Source organism: Elephas maximus, chromosome 1 (genome assembly GCF_024166365.1).
Source record: "Elephas maximus indicus isolate mEleMax1 chromosome 1, mEleMax1 primary haplotype, whole genome shotgun sequence".
NCBI lineage: Eukaryota > Metazoa > Chordata > Mammalia > Proboscidea > Elephantidae > Elephas > Elephas maximus.
In genome coordinates this window covers 78992554-79012121 of record NC_064819.1, presented here as the reverse complement: position 1 = coordinate 79012121, position 19568 = coordinate 78992554, and the positions used below count along the sequence as shown (strand labels likewise).

The window sequence follows — 19568 nt, the reverse complement described above, 5'->3', positions numbered from 1 at the left end:
TATAAAACAAATTATGTGTAACACTGTGAAGAATGGGAATTCCAGAACAGTTCATTGTGCTCATGTAGAACCTGTACACAGACCAAGAGGCAATCCTTGGAACAGACCAAGGGGATACTTCGTGGTTTAAAATCCAAAAACGTGGGCATTAGGGTTGTGTACTTTCATCGTACTTATTCAATCTGTGTGCTGAGCAAATAATCCAAAAAGCTGAACTATATGAAGAAGAACATGGCATCAGAATTGGTAGAAGACTCATTAACAAGCTGCAATATGTAGATGACACAACGTTGCTTGCTGAAAATACCATCAGAAAGTTCCTTAGAAGCAAGACTTGTCTCACATACTTTGGACATGTTACCAGGAGGGACCAGTCCCCGGAGAAGGACATCATGCTTGGTAAAGTACAGGATGAGCAAAAGAGAAGAAGGCCCTCAATGAGATGGATGGACACAGTGGCTGCAATAATGGGTTCGAGCATAACAGCAATTGTGAGGATGGGTCAGGACCAGGCAGTGTTTTGTTCAGTTGTACATAGGGTGTCTATGATTTGGAAACAACTAGACGGCACCTAACAACATATCAATGCAGTAATTCTTCAGGAAATATCCAGGTTCTGCAGGAGTCAGACTGGTGAACTAAATGGAAATGATTGTTGTTGCTGTTAGTTGCCACTGAGGTTTATCTAAGTTATTTCATATACGCATAGTTCATTCCTTTTCATGTTGAATTTGGATTAATTTTTGTATAAAGCATGAGATTTAGATCCAGGTGTTTTGTTTTGTTTGTTTTCCTGTAGATACCCAATTGCTTCAACACCATTTATTTAATAGGCTCTTCTTCCTTCATTGAATTTTTTTGTTCCTTTTCAAAAATTAATTGGACATCCCTTGTTAGAATTCTGAGTGAGATTGCATTGAATCTATAGATCAAGTTAGGCGGCATTGACATCTTAACAATATTGAGTCTTCCAATTCATGAACATGAAACAAGTCTCCATTTATTTAGATCTTTGATTTCTTTCATCAACATTTTGTAGTTTTCTGCATAAAGGTCTTGTACATATTTTGTTAGGTTTATGCCTACCTATTTTTTGGGGGGAGCACGGTCAAAAAAAATTTTTTTTAAGCAATTGACTTTTGTGTATTGACCTTGTATCTTGCAATTTTGTTACACTCACTTATTAGTTCCAGGAGTTTTTGTAGATTCTTTGCAATTTTCTACACAGACAATCCTGTCATCTGCAAATAAGATAGTTTTATTTATTTTTTTCCAATTGGTGTACCTTATATATTTTTTCTTGTGTTATTGAACTTACTAGGACTTCCAGTATAATGAATAAGGGTGGTGAGAGAGGACTTCCTTGCATTGTTCCTGACTTTAGCGGAAAAGCATCCAGTTTCTCACCCTCAAGGGTAATGTTGGCTGTAGGTTTTTTTTCTTTTTTTCCTTTTTTAATAGATGTTCTTCAGGTTAAGGAAGTTCTCTTCTCTTTCTTGTTTGTTAAGTGTTTTAGTACGAATAGTGTTGAATTTTGTCAAATGATTTTTATGCATCTGTTGAAAAAATCATATTATTTTCTTCTTTAGTTTGTGGATATGGTGGATTACATTGATTGATTTTCAAATATTGACCCAGCCTTTTTTTGCATACCTGGTTGTGCATGTCTCGCACATTTGATTGGGGTATATTGTTTTTATACATTGCTGGATTCAACTTGCTAAAATTTTGTGGAAGATTTTTGCATCTAAATTCATGAGTGATACTGGTCTTTTGATTTCTTTTCTGTGTGCTATCTTTGTCTGGTTTTGTTTTTAGGATGACACTGGCCTAGTAGAATTAGCCAGGAAGTACTCTCTCCTCTGCTATTTAGTGGATCAGATTATGTATAGAATCAATGTTAATTCCTCTTTGAACATTCAGTAAAATTCTTAGATGAAACTTCATGGACCTGGAGATTTTCTTTTTTGGGAGCTTTTAAATTACAAATATGATTTCTATTATAGAGCTATTCAGTTTATCTATTTCATTTTGGCTGAGTGTTGGTAGTTTGTGGTTTTCAAGGAATTGGTCCATTTCATCTAAGTTGTTGAACTATGAGCTTTAAAGATTTTTGTAATAGTCCCTTTCAATGGCTACAAGATCTGTTGTGATAACACCTCTTTCGTTCCGGATATTGTTGATTTCTATCCTCTCTCCTTTTTTTTTTTATTAACTTTTATTAAGCTTCAAGTGAACGTTTACAAATCCAATCAGTCTGTCACATATAAGTTTACATACATCTTACTCCGTACTCCCACTTGCCCTCCCCCTATTGAGTCAGCCCTTTCAGTCTCTCCTTTCGTGACAATTTTGCCAGCTTCCCTCTCTCTCTATCCTCCCGTCCCCCCTCCAGACAAGAGTTGCCAACACACTCTCAAGTGTCCACCTGATATAATTAGCTCACTCTTCATCAGCATCTCTCTCCCACCCGCTGACCAGTCCCTTTCATATCTGATGAGTTGTCTTCGGGGATGGTTCCTGTCCTGTGCCGACAGAAGGTCTGGGGAGCATGGCCGCCGGGATTCCTCCAGTCTCAGTCAGACCATTAAGTATGGTCTTTTCATGAGAATTTGGGGTCTGCATCCCACTGATCTCCTGTTCCCTCAGGAGTTCTCTGTTGTGCTCCCTGTCAGGGCAGTCATCGATTGTGGCTGGGCACCAACTAGTTCTTCTGGTCTCAGGATGATGTAGGTCTCTGGTTCATGTGGCCCTTTCTTTCTCTTGGGCTCTTAGTTGTCATGTCACCTTGGTGTTCTTCATTTTCCTTTGCTCCAGGTGGGTTGAGATCAATTGATGCATCTTAGATGGCCGCTTGTTAGCATTTAAGACCCCAGAAGCCACCTTTCAAAGTGGGATGCAGAATGTTTTCATAATAGAATTATTTTGCCAATTGACTTAGAAGTCCCCTCACACCATGTTCCCCAGACCCCCGCCCCTGCTCCGCTGACCTTTGAAGCATTCATTTTATCCCGGAAACTTCTTTGCTTTTGGTCCAGTCCAATTGAGCTGACCTTCCATGTATTGAGTGTTGTCTTTCCCTTCACTCAAAGTAGTTCTTATCTACTGATTAATCAATAAAAAACCCCTCTTCCTCCCTCCCTCCCTTCCCCCTTCGTAACTACAAAAGTATGTGTTCTTCTCAGTTTATACTATTTCTCAAGATCTTATAATAGTGGTCTTATACAATATTTGTCCTTTTGCCTCTGACTAATTTCGCTCAGCATAATGCCTTCCAGGTTCCTCCATGTTGTGAAATGTTTCACAGATTCGTCACTGTTCTTTATCGATGCGTAGTATTCCATTGTGTGAATATACCACAATTTATTTACCCATTCATCCATTGATGGACACCTTGGTTGCTTCCAGCTTTTTGCTATTGTAAACAGAGCTGCAATAAACATGGGTGTACATATATCTGTTTGTATGAAGGCTCTTGTATCTCTAGGGTATATTCCGAGGAGTGGGATTTCTGGGTTGTATGGTAGTTCTATTTCTAACTGTTTAAGATAACACCAGATAGATTTCCAAAGTGGTTGTACCATTTTACATTCCCACCAGCAGTGTATAAGAGTTCCAATCTCTCCACAGCCTCTCCAACATTTATTATTTTGTGTTTTTTGGGTTAATGCCGGCCCTGTTGGAGTGAAATGGAATCTCATCGTAGTTTTAATTTGCATTTCTCTAATGGCTAATGATCGAGAGCATTTTCTCATGTATCTGTTAGCTGCCTGAATATCTTCTTTAGAGAAGTGTGTGTTCATATCCTTTGCTCACTTCTTGATTGAGTTGTTTGTCTTTTTGTGGTTGAGTTTTGACAGAATCCTATAGATTTTAGAGATCAGGCGCTAGTTGGAGATGTCATAGCTGAAAATTCTTTCCCAGTCTGTAGGTGGTCTTTTTACTCTTTCAGTGAAGTCTTTAGATGAGCATAAGTGTTTGATTTTTAGGAGCTCCCAGTTATCAGGTTTCTCTTCATTTTTGGTAATGTTTTGTATTCTGTTTATGCCTTGTATTAGGGCTCCTAAGGTTGTCTCTATTTTTTCTTCCATGATCTTTATCGTTTTAGTCTTTATGTTTAGGTCTTTGATCCACTTGGAGTTAGTTTTTGTGCATGGTGTGAGGTATGGGTCCTGTTTCATGTTTTTGCAAATGGATATCCAGTTATGCCAGCACCATTTGTTAAAAAGACTATCTTTTCCCCAATTAACTGACACTGGGCCTTTGTCAAATATCAGCTGCACGATGGATTTATATCTGGGTTCTCAGTTCTGTTCCATTGGTCTACGTGCCTGTTGTTGTACCAATACCAGGCTGTTTTGACTAATGTGGCTGTATAATAGCTTCTGAAATCAGGTAGAGTGAGACCGCCCACTTTCTTCTTCTTTTTCAGTAATGCTTTGCTTATCCGGGGCTTCTTTCCCTTCCATATGAAATTGGTGATTTGTTTCTCTATCCCCTTGAAATATGACATTGGAATTTGGATTGGAAGTGCGTTATATGTATAGATGGCTTTTGGTAGAATAGACATTTTTACTATGTTAAGTCTTCCTATCCATGAGCAAGGTATGTTTTTCCACTTAAGTATGTCCTTTTGAATTTCTTGTAGTAGAGCTTTGTAGTTTTCTTTGTATAGGTCTTTTACATCCTTGGTAAGATTTATTCCTAAGTATTTTATCTTCTTGGGGGCTACTGTGAATGGTATTGATTTGGTTATTTCCTCTTCGGTGTTCTTTTTGTTGATGTAGAGGAATCCAAGTGATTTTTGTATGTTTATTTTATAACCTGAGACTCTGCCAAACTCTTCTATTAGTTTCAGTAGTTTTCTGGAGGATTCCTTAGGGTTTTCTGTGTATAAGATCATGTCATCTGCAAATAGTGATAACTTTACTTCCTCCTTGCCAATCCGGATACCCTTTATTTCTTTGTCTAGCCTAATTGCTCTGGCTAGGACTTCTAGCACGATGTTGAATAAGAGCGGTGATAAAGGGCATCCTTGTCTGGTTCCCGTTCTCAAGGGAAATGCTTTCAGGTTCTCTCCATTTAGAGTGATATTGGCTGTTGGCTTTGCATAGATGCCCTTTATTATGTTGAGGAATTTTCCTTCAATTCCTATTTTGGTGAGAGTTTTTATCATAAATGGCTGTTGGACTTTGTCAAATGCCTTTTCTGCATCAATTGATAAGATCATGTGGTTTATCTTTTGTTTTATTTATGTGATGGATTACATTAATGGTTTTTCTGATATTAAACCAGCCTTGTATACCTGGTATAAATCCCACTTGATCATGGTGAATTATTTTTTTGATGTGTTGTTGGATTCTATTGGCTAGAATTTTGTTGAGGATTTTTGCATCTATGTTCATGAGGAATATAGGTCTATAATTTTCTTTTTTTGTAATGTCTTTACCTGGTTTTGGTATCAGGGAGATGGTGGCTTCATAGAATGAGTTGGGTAGTATTCCGTCATTTTCTATGCTTTGAAATACCTTCAGTAGTAGTGGTGTTAACTCTTCTCTGAAAGTTTGGTAGAAATCTGCAGAGAAGCCGTCCGGGCCAGGGCTTTTTTTTGTTGGGAGTTTTTTGATTACCGTTTCAATCTCTTTTTTTGTTATGGGTCTATTTAGTTGTTCTACTTCTGAATGTGTTAGTTAAGGTAGGTAGTGTTTTTCCAAGAATTCATCCATTTCTTCTAGGTTTTCAAATTTGTTAGAGTACAATTTTTCGTAGTCATCTGAAATGATTCTTTTAATTTCATTTGGTTCTGTTGTGATGTGGTCCTTCTCGTTTCTTATTCGGGTTATTTGTTTCCTTTCCTGTTTCTCTTTAGTCAGTCTAGCCAATGGTTTATCAATTTTGTTAATTTTTTCAAATAACCAGCTTTTGGCTTTGTTAATTCTTTCAATTGTTTTTCTGTTCTCTAATTCATTTAGTTCAGTTCTAATTTTTATTATTTGCTTTCTTCCGGTGCCTGATGGATTCTTTTGTTGCTCACTTTCTATTTGTTCAAGTTGTAGGGACAGTTCTCTGATTTTGGCTCTTTCTTGTTTTTGTATGTGTGCATTTATCGATATAAATTGGCCTCTGAGCACTGCTTTTGCTGTGTCCCAGAGGTTTTGATAGGAAATATTTTCATTCTCGTTGCATTCTATGAATTTCCCTATTCCCTCCTTGATGTCTTCTATAACCCAGTCTTTTTTCAGGAGGGTATTGTTCATTTTCCAAATATTTGATTTCTTTTCCCTAGTTTTTCTGTTATTGATTTCTAGTTTTATGGCCTTGTGGTCTGAGAAGATGCTTTGTAATATTTCGATGTTTTGGATTCTGCAATGGTTTGTTTTATGACCTAATATGTGGTCTATTCTAGAGAATGTTCCATGTGCACTAGAAAAAAAAAGTATACTTTGCAGCAGTTGGGTGGAGAGTTCTGTATAAGTCAATGAGGTCAAGTTGGTTGATTGTTGTAATTAGGTCTTCTGTGTCTCTATTGAGCTTCTTACTGGATGTCCTGTCCTTCTCCGAAAGTGGTGTGTTGAAGTCTCCTACTATAATTGTGGAGGTGTCTATCTCACTTTTCAATTCTGTTAAAATTTGATTTATGTATCTTGCAGCCCGGTCATTGGGTGCATAAATATTTAATATGGTTACGTCTTCCTGATCAATTGCCCCTTTTATCATTATGTAGTGTCCTTCTTTATCCTTTGTGATGGATTTAAGTCTAAAGTCTATTTTGTCAGAAATTAACATTGCTACTCCTCTTCTTTTTTGCTTATTGTTTGCTTGATATATTTTTTTCCATCCTTTGAGTTTTAGTTTGTTTGTGTCTCTAAGTCTAAGGTGTGTCTCTTGTAGGCAGCATATAGATGGATCGTGTTTCTTTATCCAGTCCGTGACTCTCTGTCTCTTTATCAGTGCATTTAGTCCATTTACATTCAGCGTAATTATAGATAAATAAGTGTTTAGTGCTGTCGTTTTGATGCCTTTTCATGTGTGTTGTTGGCAATTTCATTTTTCCACATACTTTTTTGTGCTGAGATTTTTTCTTAGTAAATTGTGGGATCCTCATTTTCACAGTGTTTGACTTTATGTTAGTTGAGTCATTACGTTTTTCTTGGCTTTTATCTTGAGTTATGGAGTTGTTATACCTTTTTGTGGTTACCTTATTATTTACCCCTATTTTTCTAAGTAAAAACCTAACTTGTATCATTCTATATCGCCTTGTATCACTCTCCATCTGGCAGTTCAATGCCTCCTGTATTTAGTGCCTCCTTTTGATTATTGTGATCTTTTACCTATTAACTTCCATGGTTCCCTGTTATGTGTATTATTATTTTTTTTTTAATTAATCTTAATTTGTTTGTTTTTGTGATTTCCCTATTTGAGTTGATATCAGGACATTCTGTTTTGTGACCTTGTATTGTGCTGGTATCTGATATTATTGGTTTTCTGACCAAATAATATCCTTTAGTATTTCTTGTAGCTTTGGTTTGGTTTTTGCAAATTCTCTAAGCTTGTGTTTATCTGTAAATATCTTAATTTTGCCTTCATATTTCAGAGAGAGTTTTGCTGGATATATGATCCTTGGCTGGCAGTTTTTCTCCTTCAGTGCTCTGTATATGTTGTCCCATTCCCTTCTTGCCTGCATAATTTCTGCTGAGTAGTCTGAACTTATTGATTCTCCCTTGAAGGAAACCTTTCTTTTCTCCCTGGCTGCTTTTAAAATTTTCTGTTTATCTTTGGTTTTGGCGAGTTTGATGATAATATGTCTTGGTGTTTTTCTTTTTGGATCAGTCTTAAATGGGGTTCGATGAGCATCTTGGATAGATATCCTTTCGTCTTTCATGATGTCAGGGAAGTTTTGTGTCAGGAGTTCTTCAACTATTTTCTCTGTGTTTTCTGTCCCCCCTCTCTGTTCTGGGACTCCAATCACACGCAAGTTATCCTTCTTTATAGAATCCCACATGATTCTTAGGGTTTCTTCATTTTTTTTAATTCTTTTATCTGATTTTTTTTCAGCTATGTTGGTGTTGATTCCCTGGTCCTCCAGATGTCCCAGTCTGCATTCTAATTGCTCGAGTCTGCTCCTCTGACTTCCTATTGCATTGTCTAATTCTATAATTTTATTGTTAATCTTTTGTATTTCTACATGCTGTCTCTCTATGGATTCTTGCAACTTATTAATTTTTCCACTATGTTCTTGAATAATCTTTTTGAGTTCTTCAACAGTTTTACCAGTGTGTTCCTTGGCTTTTTCTGCAGTTTGCCTTATTTCGTTTGTGATGTCTTGAAGCGTTCTGTAAATTAGTTTTTTATATTCTGTATCTGATAATTCCAGGATTGTATCTTCATTTGGGAAAGATTTTGATTCTTTTGTTTGGGGGGTTGGAGAAGCTGTTATGGTCTGCTTCTTTATGTGTTTTGATATGGACTGCTGTCTCCGAGCCATCACTGCGAAGCTAGTTTTTCCAGAAAATCCGCTAAAAAAAAAATGCAGTCAGATCCCTATCAGAGTTCTCCCTCTGGCTCAGGCTATTCGGATGTTAATGAAGCCGCCTGGGGATGGTGGGGGAGAGATCAGAGAGATAGGAGAGTAGCACCTCAGAATATAGCCAGAGTTGCTTATCTTGCTTGGAATGACTATTATATCTGAGATTTCCATGGGGCACGTCGCCTATGTGTGCTGGCTGTGTGGAGATTGCCCCCGGGGGGTCTGGCCCGCTGGGGTCACGGTCAGATCCTCTGCTGCTATCCCCACGCCCAATGTCAAGGTTCCCCTACTAGGATGGTGCACTCCCGACTCCAAAATCAGTCGCTGCCTCCCGGGGACTCCCCGTCCCGCCAGCCGCGTCACCGTGCCGCCTCCGCGAACTGGCTGGGCCCCCCCCGGGTCAGCTCAGGGGAGCGGAGCAGCTCTCAGCGCCTGCGCCATGACCGCACCTCCTGGCTGGGACACTGCTCTCCCCGCTTCAAGACCAGTCGCTGCCCCCGGGGACTTCCCCCACCAGCCGCGATGCCTCGCCGTCCACGCGAACGGGCTGGGCCCCCCTCCGGGGTCAGTTCAGGGGGGTGGAGCTGCTCCCCACGCTTATGCCGTGCCTGCAGCCTGCCAAAATCCCGGCGGGACGGTTCCCCGGCTGGGACACTGCTCTCCCTGCTCCAAGACCAGTCACTGCCTCCCGGGGACTTCTCCCACCGGCTGCGTCGCCACGACGCCTGCGCGAACCAGCTGGGCCCCCTCGCGGAATGAGTTCGGGGGCCAGGGCTGGGCCCCTTGTTTGTGCCGTCTGCCCCCCTGGGCTTTGCCCCAAATCGGGCGCCGAAGGTCACCTGACTGGTACCCTGGCTCCAGGCTCTGAAAACAATCACTGCCTCCCCGTATTTGTTCGTTCTCCGTCTCTAAATCTGTGTTTGTTGTTCAGGGTTCGTAGATTATTATGTATGTGATCGATTCACTTGTTTTTCGGAGTCTTTGTTGCAAGAGGGATCCACGGTAGCATCCTAGTCTGCCATCTTGGCCCCGCCTCTCTCCTTTTTATATTGGTAAATCTTGCTAGAGGTCTATCACGAGCTCTTCTAAAATATAGAAGGAGAGGGAATACTTACTAATTCTATGAGGTCAGTATCACCCTGATATCAAAGCCAGACAAAGAATTGAAAGAAAAGTACAGACCAATATCCCTTCTGAATACAGGTGTAAAAATCCTTAACAAAATACTAACCAACAGGATGAGGCAACATAAAAAAGAGACTTGACCCCATGACCAACTGGGATTTATCCCAGGGATGCAAGATGTTCACTTAGCAAAAGAATGGCATGATATGTAACTGAAAACTACAAAACATTAATGAAAAAAGTGAAAAAAAACCTAAATAAATGGAAAGACATCACATGTGTATGAATTGGAAAACGTAATATTGTAAAGATGGCAAAACTCTCCAAACTGATTGATAGATCCAATGCAATCCCTAACAAAATCTTAGATGGCTTTTTTGAGAAATTGACAAGTTGATCCTAAAATACATATGGAAATGCAAGAGACACAGAATAAGCAAAACAATCTTAATAAAGAAGAACAAATTTAGAGAACTCACATTTCCCAATTTCAAAACTTACTACAAAGCCATAGTAATCAAAACAGTGTGGTACAACCATAAAGATAGACACGTAGATTAATGGAATGGAATTGCGAGTCCAGAAATAAACCCTCACATTTATGCTCAACTGATTTTTAACAAAGGTGCCAAGAAAATTCAATGGTGGAAGAAGATAGCCTTTTCAACAAACAGTGCTGGGAAAGGTGGATTTCCACATGCAGAAGAATAATGTTTGAACCCTACTTCACACCATATACAAATTAATTCAAAATGGATCATAAATCTAAATGTAAGAGCTAAAACTATGAAACTTCTGGAAAAATACATAGGAATAAATCTTCATGGTTTGGGCTTACACAGTGGTTTCTTAAATACAGTATGTTAAGCTTAAGTGACAAAAGGAAAAATAGATAAATTGGACTTCATCAAAATTTTTTTTAAAAGTGCTTCAAAGGACACCGTGAAGAAAGTAAAAAAACAAAACCAGAGAATATACTCACAAATCATATATTCAACAAGGAACTTGTATCTGGAATATATAAAGAACTCTTACAACTGAATAATAAAAAGGTAAATAAACCAATTTAAAAATGGGCAAAGGATTTGTATAGGCATTTCTCCAAAGAAGATTTACAAATGACCAATAAGCACATGAAAAAATCTTTAGCATCATTAGACATTTGAAAAATGCAAGTCAAAACCATAATGGGATAGCACTTTGCACCCACTAAGAGGGGTATAATCAAAAAGACAGATAATAATAACTGTTGTTAGGATATGAAGGAATTGGAACCCTAATATGTTGCTGAAAGGAGTGTAAACTATGTAGCTTCTTTTGGAAAACGGTTTGGCAGTTCCTCAAAAAGTTAAACATAAACTTACCATATGACCCAACAATTCTACTTCTAGATATATAAAAACCAAAGAGAAATGAAAACACGTTTACGCAAAAACTTGTACTTGAATGTTCATAGCAGCATTATTCTTAATAGCCAAAAGTGGAAACAACCCAAATGTTCACAAACTAAGGAATGTATAGACAAAATGTTGTATATCCATACAACAGAATATTATTTGGCAATAAAAAAGAATGAAGTACTGATGCATTCTACAACATGAATGAACCTTGAAAACATGCTGAGAGAAGGCAGCCACAAAAGACCACATACTTATGAGTCCATTTACATGAAATGTCCAGAACACGTAAATCTATAGATACAGAAAGTAGATTAGTGGTTGCAGGAGTTTGAGTTGAGGGAAGGAATGGGAAACGACTGCTAATGGGTACAGGGTTTTTTGTCCTAAAATTTGATTACGGTGATCATTACACCATTCTGTGAATATACTAAATGTCATAGGATTGTACACTTTAAATTGATAAGTTTAACGGTATGTGAATTATATCACAATACATTTTAAAATTAAAAAAAGAAAAATGAAATGACGAGCTATGGGTCAGAAGAAAATAATTGCCAAGCATGCATCTGTTAAAGGACTTGCACTTAGAATAGATATAGAACTCATAACTCGAAAATAAGAAGACAATCCAATTGATGAATAAGCAAAATATTTGAATAAACATTTTACCAAAAGAATATATGAATGACTAATAAATGCATGAAAATATGCTCAGCTTCATTAATTATTATTGTTAATAGTATCATTTATTGTTACTGGTTGCCATGGAGTCAGCCCTGGCTCATGGGGACCCCATGCACAGTGCAATGAAATGCTCCACAGCCCTGCACCATCCCTGTGATTGTGGATCAGATCATTGTGACTCATAAATTTTTACTGGCTGATTTTTGGAAGTCACCAGGCCTTTCTTCCTAGTCCATCTTAGTCTGGAAGCTCTGCTGAAACCTGGTCAGCAATCATAGCAACATGCAAGCCTCCACTGACATTGTGGTTGCACAAGAGGTGCACTGGCCGGGTGTCAAGCCATGGAAGGGGAGAATTCTACCGCTGAGCCACCACTGCCCACAATTAATCATTGTTGTTGTTGTTGTTAGTTGTCTTGAGTAGATTCTAACTCATGGTGGTCCCATACATTACAGCAGAGCTGCTCCATAGGGCTTTCAAGGCTGTGACCTTTCAGAAGCAGATCGCCACACCTGTCTTCCAAGGTGCCTCTGCATGGGTTTGAATCGCCAGCTTTTTGACTAGTAGTCGAGCACTTAACAATTTGCACCACCCCGTGACTCCTGCTTTAATCATTAAAAAACCAAACCAAACCCGTTGACATCGAGTCGATTACAACTCATAGTGGCCCTATAGGACAGAGAAGAACTGCCCCATACAGTTTCCAAGGAGCGGCTGGCGGATTCGAACTGCCCACCCTTTGGTTAGCAGCCGTAGCACTTAACCACTATGCCACCAGGGTTTCCCATTAATCGTTAGGAATATGCAAATTAAAACCACGATGGCACACACTCTAGAATGGCTATAATCCAAAAGACTGAAAACATGAGAAACTAGAATATTCATGTGTTGCTAGAAGGAATGTAAAATGGCACAACCATTTTGGAAAATAATTTGGCAGTTTCTTAAAAAGTTACATATGGATTTATCATGCTGTTGTTAGGTGCCGTAGAGTCAGTTCCGAATCAGCAACCCTATGTACAACAGAAGGAAACACTGCCCAGTCCTGCACCATTCTCACCATTGTTGTTATGCTTGAGCCCATTGTTGCAGCCATTGTGTCAATCCACCTCCTTGAGGGTCTTCCTCTTTTTCACTGACCCTCTACTTTACCAAGCTTGATGTCCTTATCTAGGAACTGATCCCTCCTGATAACATGTTCAAAGTATGTGACACATAGTTTAGCCATGCTTGCTTCTAAGGAGCATTCTGGTTGTACTTCTTCCAAGATACATTTGTTCATTCTTTTGGCAGTCTGTGGTATATTCAATATTCTTCACCAACACAATTCGAAGGCATCAATTCTTCTTTGGTCTTTCTTATTCATCGTCCAGTTTTGGCTTGCACATGAGGCGATTGAAAACACCATGGCTTTGGTCAGGTGCACATTATCCTTCAAGGTGACATCTTTGTTTTTCAACACTTTCAAGAGGTCTTTTGCAGCAGATTTGCCCAATGTAATGTGTCTTTTGATTTCTTCACTGCTGCTTCCATGGGTGTTGATTGTGGATTCAAGTAAAATGAAATCCTTGACAACTCCAATCTTTGCCCTTTTATCGTGATGTTGCTATTGGTCCACTTGTGAGGATTTTTATTTTCTTTATTTTGAGGTGTAACACATACTGACGGCTCCATCAGTAAGTGCATCAAATTCTCCTCACTTTCAGCAAGGAAGATTGTGTCATCTGCATAACACAGGTTGTTAATGAGCCTTCCTCCAATCCTGATGTCACATTCTTCTTCGTATAGTCCAGCTTCTCAGATTATTTGCTCAGCATACAGATTGAATAGGTATGGTGAAAGATGCAACCCCGACACGCACATTTCCTGACGTTAAACCACGCAGTATTCTCTTGTTCTGTTCGAATGACTTCCTCTTGGTCTAAATACAGGTCCCTCATGAACACAATTAAGTGTTCTGGAATTCTCATTCTTTGCAATGTTATCCACAATTTGTTATGATTCGCACAGTCAAATGCCTTTACATAGTCAATAAAACACAGGTAAACATCTCTCCGATATTCTCTGCTTTCAACCAGCATCCATCTGACATCAGCAATTATATCCCTGGCTCCACATCCTCTTCTGAACCCAGCTTGAATTTCTGGCAGTTCCCTGTACAAGCCCCCAAAGTATGACAAACTGACAGATGCATTGGGGGGGTCTCCTAAGCCTAGCATTTCTACTCCTAGATATTTGCTCAAAAGAAATGGAACTGTGTGCCTACACAAAAATTTGCAAATGAATTTACCAATCAGCATTAGTCATAATAACTCAAACTGGAAACTATCCAAATGTTCGTCAACTGGTGAACAACTGCATAAATTCACTAAAAATCACTAAACAGCAAAAAACACATTAATGTTATGCTCGTTATCAAAGGATTATAAACTATGTAGCTTTGAAAATCTATAGATAGCTAATTCACTCTAACCTCTAATTAAACATGCCAAACTTGAGACTTTTTAGCTTCAGGGAGTTAGCTGTGTTTGTAAATTCCTTCTATATTTATATTCATGAATTCCCCTTATATTTGTATTCACAGAATCACAGAACCTCCAGGTTGGAAATCATTCTACAAATTATGTAATCCAACCACAACTCCAGTCTCTGAATAATAGAAAATATCTCTTCGAAGTGATTAGTCCTAAATAATTATTGCTAAGAAAAAATTAATCATTTGTCAAGTCAAATCATTCCATTTTCATCCCCTATGAACTGAGAAGTCTTTCCATATATTGTATTAGTATATTCTCTTTGTAATTTCTATCTAGTTCTTTTTAAAAAAAAAAAAAATACTAGTAAAGTTTAACCTCTCTTCATCTTGACATTTCCCCCACCTGTTTTAATATATCTGTCATTTCTCTTTCCCATTTTCTTCCTTTGATCCTCAATGGAAATGGTTATCATGGATGAAATTTCATTACGAAATGTTCCCCAGATAGAATTATAAACAGGAGAGATATTAAGTATGTCATTTAATTCAGTCTTCTACTTATAGGTGTAAAGCCTTTATAGGATATATTTCATTGTAATATGATGTAAATTTTTTGTAGGTCCTTTCTTTTTTTTTTTTTTTTCTTATACCGTGTCAAAATCTGCTTCCCTTTAATTTCCACTCATTGTAAGAATTCTATGCTTTTTGGAATAAATCTACTCTCACTCATAAAAGCACTTTAAATATTTTGTGAAAACTTCCCTATCATGTTTTACAAAGCATTTTCTACTTAATGGCAAATCCTTTAACCGTGCCTCAAGGCATGTGGTTTCTGACTCCTCAATTCCCTGGTCACAATTTTCTGAAGTCATCTCTCAAAATGTGAACCCTGGAACTGAGTTCATTCATCTACATGTGGTACAATAAAGTACATGTTCCCAGTTCTGTTTTGTGGGACTCACTGCCAGTCATTATTTCCATTAACCTGTTGACTATAACATACAATAAAGACTTTTGTCTTGATGTTTAATTTCATCCCATAGATTTAATTTAGCATTCCTGATTGCTGTTATATTTGAGAAAACCCTGATGATGCAGTGTTTAAAAGCTATGGCTGCTAATCAAAAGGTTGGCAGTTTGAATCCACCAGGCACTCCTTGGAAACCCTGTGGGGCGGTTCTACTCTGTGCTATAGGGTTGCTATGAGTTGGAATCAACTTGACAGCAAGGGGGTTGGTTCTGTATGAATTTGTATCTTCTTTAGTGTTAGCAATCTCTCCCTCAGTTTTGTGTCATTCATGAGATTAATAAGGCTTCCTTTTTTTGCCTTAATCTTAGTTATTGATAACTGTATATTAAAAAATAAATAAATATGTCCTGTTATAATAAAAACTTTTCTTTATGGGTAATATTGTTTTATTTAGTGGCTTTTGAGTGAGAATACACAAACCTGATGGGAAGAAATAGAATTTTCTGGCTATTGTTTCTCTATGTCATAAAAATGTATCATGAGAAACCTGCTCAAAATTTATACTGAAACCACAATATATTATATTTAAAACATTTTCCTAATATATAAATCTAATACTTCTATAAAAATGAGATAGAGTTAATTTAATATGTCTTGTTCTAAAGGAATTATGTGTATATTTTTAATAATTGCAAGGTAAGTGATAATAATTGTAGAATTTCCCTCTAGATCATTTTCAAACCTACCAGTATAAAAATAATTGAATCAATTAATCGTTCGTATAAAAACTTAAACACTAATTCAATTTCTATAATTCTGATTTCTCTTCTGTTGTTAGGTGCCATCGAGTTGGTTCCTACTCACAGTGACTCTATGTACAACAGAACAAAACACTGCCCAGTTTTAAGCCCTCCGCATAATCATTGCTATGTTTGGGCCCATTGTTGCAACCACTGTGTCAGTCCATCTCTTTGAGGGTCTTTCTTTCTTTTGCTGACCCTCCAGTTTATGAAGCATGATGTCCTTCTCCAGGGACTGTCCCTCCTGATAACAAGTCCAAAGTACCTGAGAGGAAGTCTCTCCATCTTTGCTTGTAAGGAGCATTCTGGCTGTACTTCTTCCAAGATAGATAGATTTGTTCTTTCTTCTGGCAGTCCATGGTATATTCAATATTCTTTGCCAACACTATAATTCAAAGGTATCAATTCTTCTTCTGTCTTTCTTATTCATTGTCCAGCTTTTACATGAATATAAGATGAAAATACCATGGCCTGGGTCAGGTGTACCTTAGTCCTCAAAGTGACATCTTTGCTTTTTAATACTTAAAGAGGTCTTTACATCAGATTTGCCCAATACTTCCTCATAATTCCCCAAGGCTGGCTGACATTGGCTTTCACATGCACATTCGTCTCTGGTAATCTATATACTAATTTGAACCTTTAGCAGTGAGTTCATTTTCAATGAGAAGAGTAATATCTTATGTTTTCAATATACTGTATTAGTATATTGCTTCCATTTAATCCTTTAATGATTTTTATTTCTAATAGAAAAGAGAGTTGAAATCGGGACTTAGCAAAACAGATTTATTTCTCTTATCTGTTAAGCATTACATTACGGTAAAAGTACATGGAGTTATTGTAGGTTTTAAGGAAAAACGTGACAAACTTATTTTTCAGCTTTTGTACTTTCTATGCATGTAATGTATTAGTATACATAATGTATTTGTAGAAGAAAATAATGGCGAAAGAGTAGTGTGATATTTAAATGATAATATGGATAAATAACTAAAACAATCAAAAGAACCAACTAGAAGTGCAAGCACATTTCAGTGATATGGTAAAATATTTTGTGTAGTCTATACTCGACGGCACTGGTTTTTTTGGGGTTATACTCTTCCAAGGAGACTAAAATGTAATGAGACCATTGGTGCACAAGAAAAGCTCACTAAACAAAAATGGACATTGGAAATCATTATATGATGTGTTGCTTTTAATCTATTCTATAAGTGCTTTAGGGTTTAAGAGAATGTGATAATATTGATAATTGGGAGGCTTCTGAAAAAAAAATTTTTTAAGGAAGTAGAAATTGAGCTAAACCTGATAAATATCTGGGATTTGACCTGTAAAAGAAATGAAAAGAAATGCTTCCATTTAGGAGAAAAGCATGAGTGCAGAAACATGGCAAGACAAGGGAAAACCTGGGTAGAACTCTAGAAGAAAAATCATTGTGTTTTTATTATTGTGCTGATGTGTGAGTGGCGTTAAAAATTTAAAGCTAGGATCGTTAACCTCAGATCCAAAATTAAAGTCGTTGGTTTGCAGTGTTTTTATAAACTTCTTGTAATTGTGTGAAAAAATATTTTTGGGTTGTGTATGCGTGATATTACTAGAAAAAGGATTTCTGGCTTTTATTATATTTTCAGAGAGTTCTAAGTTACACCAATGTATACAAACATTAGTGTAAAGCTTGAAAAACCTTTAATATTTTAAGGTTACACAATTTTTGTGAACTAGAAGGCCATTTCTGGGGACTTGTACAATGAATATGCTTAGGCAAAAATGTTCTGTAGGAATGATGAGAATAGGGCAACTTGAAGAGAAGTAACTTAGTAAATTAAGTAAACGTTAAGTCTTTAACAAAGCTTCGTTTACATATTCCCTATTCCTTGGTTAAGAAGACTCTTGCAACCAAACTTTTAAAGGCCTCCTTTACCTCTTTGTTCCTAAGTGTATATATAAGGGGGTTCATCATGGGTGCAATGATTCCATAGAAAAGGGGCACCATCTTTCCCCGGTCCTTAGAGTTAGCTGATGGTGGTTGTAGGTACATGGAGATGGCAGTGCCATAAAAAAGTGACACCACAATTATGTGAGAACCACATATCCCAAATGCCTTTTGTCGACCTACAGCAGATTGGATTCTCAACACTGCTTGGGCAATAAAAGCATATGATATAAGGATGAGTATCAGGGGTGTTAGATAGAATAGCACACTTCCAAAGAATAGTTCAGCCTCATTTGCTGTTGTGTCAACACATGACAACTTGAGTAGTGCAGGGACTTCACAGAGAAAGTGATCTATTACGTAGGGACCACATAATGGCAGCTGGAGAGTCAGAGTGGACATCCACACTGAAATGACAAAGCCAGTAACCCAGGATGCAGCTGCCAATTGGAGGCAGAGCCTTTGGTGCATGATAACTGGGTAATGGAGAGGCCGACAAATAGCTGCAAACCTATCAAAGGACATGACAGCCAGGAGAACACATTCAGTGGCCCCCAATGACAAGAACATGAAAAGTTGAACCACACAGCCACCGTAACTAATTACCTTCCTAGTGCTGTGTAAATTTACTAGCATTTGTGGAACTGTACTTGTGGTGTAGCAAAGGTCCAGGACAGACAGGTTGGTAAGAAAGAAATACATGGGGGTATGGAGTTTGGAGTCCAGACGTGACACTAGAATAACGGTCAGATTGCCAAAGATGGTCACAATGTAAGAAATGAGGAAAACCACAAAAAGTGGAAACTCCAGCCATGGTCTATCTGAGAAACCTAACAGGATGAATTCCTGTGGGATGCTCACATTTACCCAATCCATGATCACTGTTTCAACTCTTGGTTTCCTGAAACATAAAAATTCAAGAAGTCAATTAACACATATTTATTGACTTTTTCAATTATTTATAATAATTTTGCTGTTTGAAGACATTTGTGGAACTGATATTGCTTGTAACATGAAAAATAAGTAGTTGAAATGTTAATAATAATCCTTCCAGGTGTTTCTAAAATTTAAGCATTTGACAGCAACAACAATATATCAACATTTTGAAAGTGAGAACTAAAACTTAAAAAGTAAATCCCTTATTTAAACAACTTTCATAAAATTTGTCCTTTGATTCCTTGTTGTGTGGTTAGTCTTTGTTTAAACTACTTTCCACTTAAATTATTTTCCACTTATTAGGAAGATTCAGTCACAATTTATGCCCTATTTCTTTTTCATTCTAATTTCTCTTCAATGCTAAGAAGATTTCTTTATCGTCTGAACCAATTAAAATTTTTAGACCACCCTCCAAAACTATGTAGATAGATTCTAGCAAACTACCAAACGTATTTCAAAAAAAAACATCTCTTTTGACTTTTTAGGGCAGTTTGTGCTGGGCTGCTAATCTTAAGGTTGACAGTTTGAACCTACCCAGCAACTCCATGGAAGGAAGACCTGGTGAACTGCTTCAGTAAAGAATGCAGCCAAGAAAACCCTATGGAGCAGTTCTACTCTGTAATACATGGAGTCACTGTGAGTCAGGGACTGACTCAAAGGCAGCTAACAACAACAAAAATTAGAATAAAAAGATATTAATAGCATAGAATTTGGATCCAGGTAGGC

At 37.6% G+C, this 19568-nt stretch overlaps 1 protein-coding gene across 1 annotated transcript; it reads right to left on the bottom strand.

Moving 5' to 3' along the window:
• Window positions 1–17840: 17840 nt before the first annotated feature.
• LOC126077245 (olfactory receptor 2B6-like) lies at window positions 17841–18782 on the bottom strand. Its single transcript, XM_049886399.1, has one exon. The coding sequence runs from the start codon at window positions 18780–18782 to the stop codon at window positions 17841–17843; it is 942 nt and encodes a 313-aa protein (XP_049742356.1).
• Window positions 18783–19568: the final 786 nt, after the last annotated feature.